Source organism: Monopterus albus, unplaced genomic scaffold (assembly GCF_001952655.1).
Source record: "Monopterus albus unplaced genomic scaffold, M_albus_1.0 scaffold39.1, whole genome shotgun sequence".
Lineage (NCBI taxonomy): Eukaryota > Metazoa > Chordata > Actinopteri > Synbranchiformes > Synbranchidae > Monopterus > Monopterus albus.
The window spans coordinates 1823064-1830625 of NW_018127919.1; the positions used below are offsets into that span (position 1 = coordinate 1823064).

General features: G+C 41.2%; 1 protein-coding gene across 1 annotated transcript in view; it reads right to left on the minus strand.

Moving 5' to 3' along the window:
- Positions 1-6: 6 nt before the first annotated feature.
- mink1 (misshapen-like kinase 1) overlaps positions 7-7562 on the minus strand; it is a 33342-nt gene continuing 25786 nt past the window's right edge. Inside the window, 10 exon segments of the mRNA XM_020598785.1 lie at positions 7-1841; positions 1927-2066; positions 4032-4191; positions 4276-4425; positions 4550-4650; positions 4759-4893; positions 5358-5501; positions 6052-6201; positions 6554-6665; positions 6899-7015. Of these exon segments, the coding sequence (XP_020454441.1) occupies positions 1758-1841; positions 1927-2066; positions 4032-4191; positions 4276-4425; positions 4550-4650; positions 4759-4893; positions 5358-5501; positions 6052-6201; positions 6554-6665; positions 6899-7015 (1293 nt within the window). The 3' untranslated portion in view covers positions 7-1757.

The window sequence follows — 7562 nt, forward strand, 5'->3', positions numbered from 1 at the left end:
GGGGGGATTGAACTCACTACTAACGAACACACAGACTCAAGATCTACAGGAAATCCCAAGCAGGTAATAAAGCATGATACCATAATATTATGGAAGAATCGGCTGACTTTTTTTTAAGTACAGAAAGAAAAATGCTTGTTAGAGATCTGTAGGGACAGTTCTTCTCAAATCTCTGTAGTTGCTATTTAAGTTCTTATTTCCTTTGGCCGTGGTTCAAACCCCTGTCACAGAAGATGCTCTGAACTGAATGTATAGTTAGAAAATATATTTAAGCCTTACGAGCTCCAGCCATGTTCTCCAAAGTGCCAATGGATTCCACCGCAGTATTGTAGAGTCAACCTATATTAAATCTTTCCACAGGCCCAAGACAAACAGGAACTCTACCACATTAAGTGCAGTCTCTCCTGGACAAACACTTGTAAAGATCCACACACTAATAAAATTAGAAGTGAAATATAATACAGTAGAGCAGATCATGTTAAAAGGGTGAAAGGACCCTGAAAATTATCTCCCTTAGTCACTACAATCTCGGCGCCACCCTCCTTCCTCTTCCTGTCCTTTTCCAAAGATGTCATCGTAACACACCCTCCTAACATTATAGAATACATGAACTCTCCTCGTCAAAGACTCTACCAGAACAACATATTTTGCAATGTAATGGCAATATAATTACAGTAAAATTAAGAATACCAGTAGGCTAATACCAATACAGAATTCACTACATATAAATATCAATTTTTTGTATCTCATTAACCCATGAAAACAAAAAAGTTTAGATGAGTTAAATTAATGATTTCCACAAATCATAGAAAAAAGGCAGAGCAGGAGGTTTCACAGTACGGATTATGAGTACTGTACATTTATAAAACTTCTGATTGGATTTATTATGTATTTATATTTTTAAACTGAAATTTACTTTGCTTTTGAAACATTCGAGACTTGCAACATCACTCGCCATTCAGGAGAACGAAAAAAAGTACTTGAGGATACCGTCTACTTTACAATAGCTAACTACAAATATTTAAACAAGCTACTCTGTTCTGATTTTGTCCTTTTGGAATTTTTGTACTAAATCCTTCTTTTAAGCCCCCCCTGAAACTGTGAAACCCCCATACACTGAGGGTTCACAGGCCACTGCAGATGGGTGTTCCAGCATTGTATTATTTGACGTCCATGTGTCTGGTAGCAATACACTGAATGGAGGCTATATAGGAGGTCTACAAATGCCTCAGATCTAAGTGTCAGGTGTTTCTATTTACAGCTTCAGTTCAACATACAGTATTGGTAAATAATGCCTTCCGCAAAATGTACTGTAGAACCATCAAGGAATGTTTTTAACATACTTCACAATTAGAACCTAAATAGTTACGACTGAACACAGGTCCACCAAGTAAATCAAGACAAGAATATATACAGTACAAATTAGCAGATGGTAATAACATCTGAAGGTCAACAGTGATTTTCATGATGACCCCAGGGAGATTGTTATTGGGGGCCTCAGTAGAAACTGCATCTTAAAGATCATAGGCTGGAATGAATTTAGAGATAATTTTTTTTGTATTTGTTTTTCTATGAGCGTGTGTGTGTGTGTGTGTGTGTGTGTGTCTCTTTGGAGCATGAGTGTGTGAGTGAGAGCTAGCTGGACAGTAAGAGAGAGAGAGAGGTGCAATTGTGTGCCTGCGTTTGCAAGAATTTTGGATGCGCTTCCTTCTCCAAAGCCTGCTGGGCTCCACATACTGAGCAGAGCAGCTGTTCGTTCACCAGTTCATGATGCAGTTTCTGTTCAAGGTCATGAAATACACCTGGCTGCTGCCTCCAGACCGCACTGATGCAAAGAACACCTGAGGGACACACACAAAGGACATTTATGTCACTAACATCTTTAAATTCAGTTTCCCCTTTGCTTTAAGTGGTTGAATCTCTAACCTTGTCATTTCTCTCACAAAGGAACTTCAGCCTCTGAGCTCTCTTGTGCATGAAGACACCATCCAGGTGGCCAGTCTCCACGGAGCGAATCTCAATGGCCTTTTCTCCCCAGCCCATGATCTGATTCGAGCAGATATGAGCTGCAAGGCAGAGTGTCATAGTAGTACTACGTGAGCTAATTATAGTTCACACAGATGATACATCCAACTATATACAAGTCAGGGCTCCAGACCAACATTTCTCACTGGTGGCACTGGTGCCACCAAGTCTCTCAGATGGCGGTAACCAGTGCCAGATTTGGTGGCACTAGGTCTGTTGTATAAGGTAACGCAAAAGAATTTGTATTTATAACGAAATTCAGAAAGTGGGAGACTTGTGGAGCACAATAAATGGGAAAATCACTTCTGGAACAAGTTTCCACCTCTTTTCATGTAGTCACTGTAGTGCTCTACAGCTTATCAGCCAACATGATGATACAATTAAACTGATGATTAGGCTGTTATATTTCAATTGAAGTATAACCTGATGAATTGTGTGCATGCTTTGCTGTCTGTGTACGCGAGTTATTTGTAGCCTGTTTTTCTCCTGTCTGTGTTGATTTCATGTGCAGTTCAGTTCTCTCACTTGCCAGCTCATTTTTGGGCAAAGGTTAGTAGTATATTACTTGAGGAAGGATTTGATGGTGGGCATCAGCCACTACTAACTTCAAACTGGGACTTCATTAGATGTGAGCGGACTTAGGGCAGAAACAGGCCAAGCTGACAGATGGTTGTCGGCCATCGTCGGGCCATAGGTCGGTGATCGTCCGGGCTTGTCCTCCCAGTGCGTCTCACACGGTTGGCACAAGTCAGTCCCTGTTGACAGCTTTATAGCCGATTCGACATGTTAAATTGGTGTCAGCAGTCAGGCCTCATCGGTGAGAGAGAGACCAATCTGATTGGCTGTTGAGCTTAGCGAATCAGTGCACAAGAAGACAACAGTTCAGGAAAGCCCCTTCAGCCTGTTTCTGTAGTATCCATGATTTCACACATTTAGTGCCGTTTCTCCTCGTTTTTCACCTCTGCAACCTCTTTTCTTCTTCCACAACCAGAACACCAAGGACAGAGAACGGCAGTGTCATTTACAACTTCTTGTCAAGACATATTCTCAGTTAGGAGCAGCTATAAACAGCAGGTGTTTTGAATGAGAAGTATTTTGTTTATTCTTTCACATTCTAGCTCTTCTTTCTTCCTTTTCTGAACGGCTAATACAGATACCGCCAACCAAGTGCCACTTTTTTAACCCAAATGGCCCTAACAAAGCCAGCAGGAGGTGCTGCAGAGGCTGACCTTCGTCTCCTCTGGTTCTTTCATGTCGGCTTGGTGAGTCTCTGCCCTTAAGTGTTTGATCTGTTCAATCCATACAAACTCCAACCTCCTTGCAGCCACCCTCGTCAGAACGGCTTTCTGTCAGCAGGAGCACAGCACGGCCTTCATCAGGCAGAAATGTACCAGACAAAAATAGTTTTCATATAGGCTCATCAGTGATAAATCAGCAGTGTTTATATGTATGGATTTATTATTTTATAAATTTCCCCATCTTGTTACAAGGACAGGGTGAAAGTGAAATCAAAGCTCACAGTGTGACACCAGGAGCCTGATTCATTAGAAGAGATTTGAGTAATAAGTTTCCAATACATAAATAGGCTAACATGTGATCTACCTGATTTAAGCTGCTCTTTCTGGTGATTTCACTTCAAATGCACCAAAGGAAAAAATAGATTTGAAGCATAAACACGATGTCCAGGGATGACTCGTGTCTTGGAGTCGGTGTGGATCAACACATTTGATAGAAGGGAAGTCTCTGCTTTGTGAGATGAGCGAGAGACAGGCCTGCAGATAAACATTGCTATGGCGATTGTTACGTCTGTCCACCAGTTCTACAGTAAAAGCAGTTGTTTGTGCATAACCCGTTTATTTTTCAGCTGCACCCAGTGACCTTTGAAAGAAAAAAAAGTCAGTTGCACCTTAAATAAATTTGGTCGCAAAATGCGACTGATCACTCGCAGTCTGGATCCCTGTAACCATGTCAGTCCATGTAATTTTGTTACTAAATTTAGCTCATACCAACAGATGTGGGCATTTCACCCCACTGCAACACCACATCCTTGATGATGCGTCCATAGGTGTTGACATAGACGCCCTCATCCTCGTAACACAGCAGCATCTCCATGCCATCTGAGCTGGGCAGGAACACAATCGCGTGCGGATTCACATGGCTTTGGATCTGTTAGAGGTGAAGACATCTGGGATGAGCTCATGTAGATTTCACATCTCCCAAAACAGAGCTGTCCGACAGTCTACAACTTACATGAACGGGGATATAAATGTCATAGTTATTTCCGGAGTCCACATCGATGGCATGGAAGCCAGCACAAGAACCATAGATGACTTTCAACCTCTGACCCTCCTCTACTGTCAGGTCAACCAGGACAGGCCTGTGCGGCAGATCTGCAAAAGACTAGTTAAAAGGAGCGGAGGGGGTTTGGGGGAAAAGAGTGAGTCTGAGAACAATCAACTTAAATGCTCCGCTGGTCAACTCTTCTCACATAACTACTCCAACTCGTAGGAAAGGGGAGACGTACCTTAAAGGCCATGAATTTGTGATAAGGCTTGGGTGCCCAAGCATACACCTCCACCGCATTCTTCAAAGCAATCACTAGGAACTTTATCCTCTCATATTTCACTACACAGAACAATCACAAGGCTATGTGATATCAAATATTTATAATCAATCATTTAAATGTGCAAAATGCTTTTATGAAAATTTGCCCAGCCATCAACTGTCACTCACCAACTTTGTAGTGCACACATCCCTCCATCTCCCCCACAGTGGTCCAGCCTTGCTTCTTCTCTACCTCAGGGTCATTGTGCAGGATCTTATTCCTTAGCCAGGCCAGGTAGTAAACACGCACCTTGTTTTTCTTGCCTTCACAGACACAGTGGTGGGAGATCAATTACAAAAAAATACTACTGTGTGAGATTTTGGTTCCCATAATATAATACTGTAAATGTATCTAACATAAATGTCTTTTCCTGGTCTTTATTACTGATGTGTCAGTGACACAAACATTTAACCTCATTTCATTTTGATAACCGTAAGGCTGAACTTCAGCATCTAGTTGGCTTGATATTCTGATGAAGATGAGGCATTTGTTTAAAAATATTGTAATATTAGCTTTATTAATAAGAACTATAATGCACAGAAACAAAAACAGCAAATCACAGGAATGTGAATTAAAGTGCAAAGTCGACATGCAATGCAAAACAATCGCTCTGAAAGCATCAGCACAATTTGGTTTCCCATTAAAGACGATAGCTGTATGCCAAAAGGACTGGCAGCTTTAACCCACTGTAGTGAGAGCAGACTGGCAAGATGTGTAGCAGAGTGACCTGAAATGGTGATGAGCAGGTTGAGGCCCTCTAGGACGTCCATCTGTTGGAACCTACGGGAGTTGATGAGGGGGTAAACCTTTCCCTGACCACTACGGTCCAGCAACTTCAAACCGTTCTCTGTGCCCACCAACAGGTTCACACCTGGGAACACGTGCACAAAGAAGTAGCTTTTTTTTCCATTTTGAAAAAATTATTCATATTTTTCCATGCAGCTAAATATATTGCGGCAGCACACCCGTGTTGTAACCATCACCTCGCATACTTTCATTTTCCATCAGCATTTCTCTATCATAGCCCACAGCAACTCTACCACCATATTTCATTTTGTTTAGAAGTATAAGAGATAACATTAAAGAATATATAACTGTGTAACTGTACCTAACCCATTAACTGAAAATGACAGACTTTGCAGTTCAGATAGTTAATTCTTTAACAATCTACATACACACTTTTCACATTTGCAACCAGAACCCTGGTGGAGCTGACAGAGATACAGAAGTATGAAATAACCTGTTTCTGACATGGCTCCAATAATCTGATTTCTATGTACGTTTTCCACTGGAGATAAAAACTGATATTTTCCATGCCCGGTTAATCCAAAACTATACCATCTCCTGACTAATATAGTTATTTTAAGGTTTCTAATCTCTTTGTCTTTCCATTTACACTGCAGTATTGAATTCATTCTCACCCCAAAGCGCAGCACACAGGATCTCAGAGTTGAATCTCTTCTTGTACTTGCGGATCTCAGGTGTGTCATTAGGAGGGCGTGTATTGGTGGGATTGACATTTACCATGGATCCTTTTCTCACCTCCATCTTCAACTGTTCAAATCTCGAGCCTAGACACAGAAGCAGGATTGGACCGTGATTAAATGTTGGAGGGAAACCATGAACTAGGGCAAACTGATAAAATGTTTGGACCTACAGATAACTCTTTATCATTCTTATGGGGCAATACATTTGATTATCAAATTACAATTTTATAAATATTAGGTTCTAATGTTATACAAAATACTCTAAGTATTAGCGAAAAAACTGCATGATTCCATTTTCTAGTATTATATTTTATTATGCAAGAAATAATGTCCAAGACTAAGGTAGTGAATACTTTTACAGTTAGCCAGAACTACCTTGTTAGTATAAGAAGATCCAAGCAGATGGTGCTGCAAAACTGAAACATTTCTGACTCACCACTAACAGACATGTTATCCCCTGTACTTCCTGGCGACTGATACATGCCCAGATCCACAAAGGTGGTGAAGGAGGACTTGCCAGATGCTTTAACCATACCTCTGGACTGATACTGGTGAAACAGAGAGGGTGTATCAGTTGTTTAAGTCAACATCATGTCTGAGGAGACATTTTGTCAGACAAAATGTAAAACTGATCTTTTCTGGGGCATTAAAACTAACTGGAATGATCTTTCATAAAATTTAATGTTACAAGTGGACCTTATGCCTGGAATGATGGAAAAAATGGAACACAAAAATAAACCAGAAATTTAGGACTGATATAATTAGCATCACTAAAACTTACATCATAAACAGAGTCTTTCCCAGGGGAGGAGTGAGTGGCTGAATCAGTTGGGGAGTGAGAAGGCTGTACCACATCTGGCAAGTTAGTGTATCCATTATGACTCCGCTTCTCAGGGGTCTTTTAGGTAAGAGAGCGCAAGCATACACACACACACACACACACACACACACACACACAATATACAACGTCAATAAAAGACTTAGGTCTAGACTATTCTGATGCACCACTTGCCTTACTTGTGAGATTAAACAGAACGCATATTTACTGTAGATGTGAAAGTAATCAGATGTCTTTTTCTGTCTACGTACTGTGTATTTGCCATTTTATTTAATGCCAGAAAAACTATTAACTATCTTTCCATGATATTTAGTAATGTAACTGTAGCTTGGCACATACTGCATATTTTAATACACACATGATAAGCAGGAGGAGTCGCTGCTGCTCCTATTCTTCATGAAGAAGAAGCACTTCGGCTGATACGTTCTGTCACAGACAACACTCGTAGCATTGGTACCGGCTAGATATAGTCGGGCTCACCTCCACGCACAGCTTGGGCTCTGGAACCTTACTCCTCGAGAGAGGCTGGACTCTCTACTACTCTGGAGTTGCCCGCGGTGAGAGGCGGCGGGCTGGTGTGGGCTTGCTCATAGCTCCCCAGCTTAGC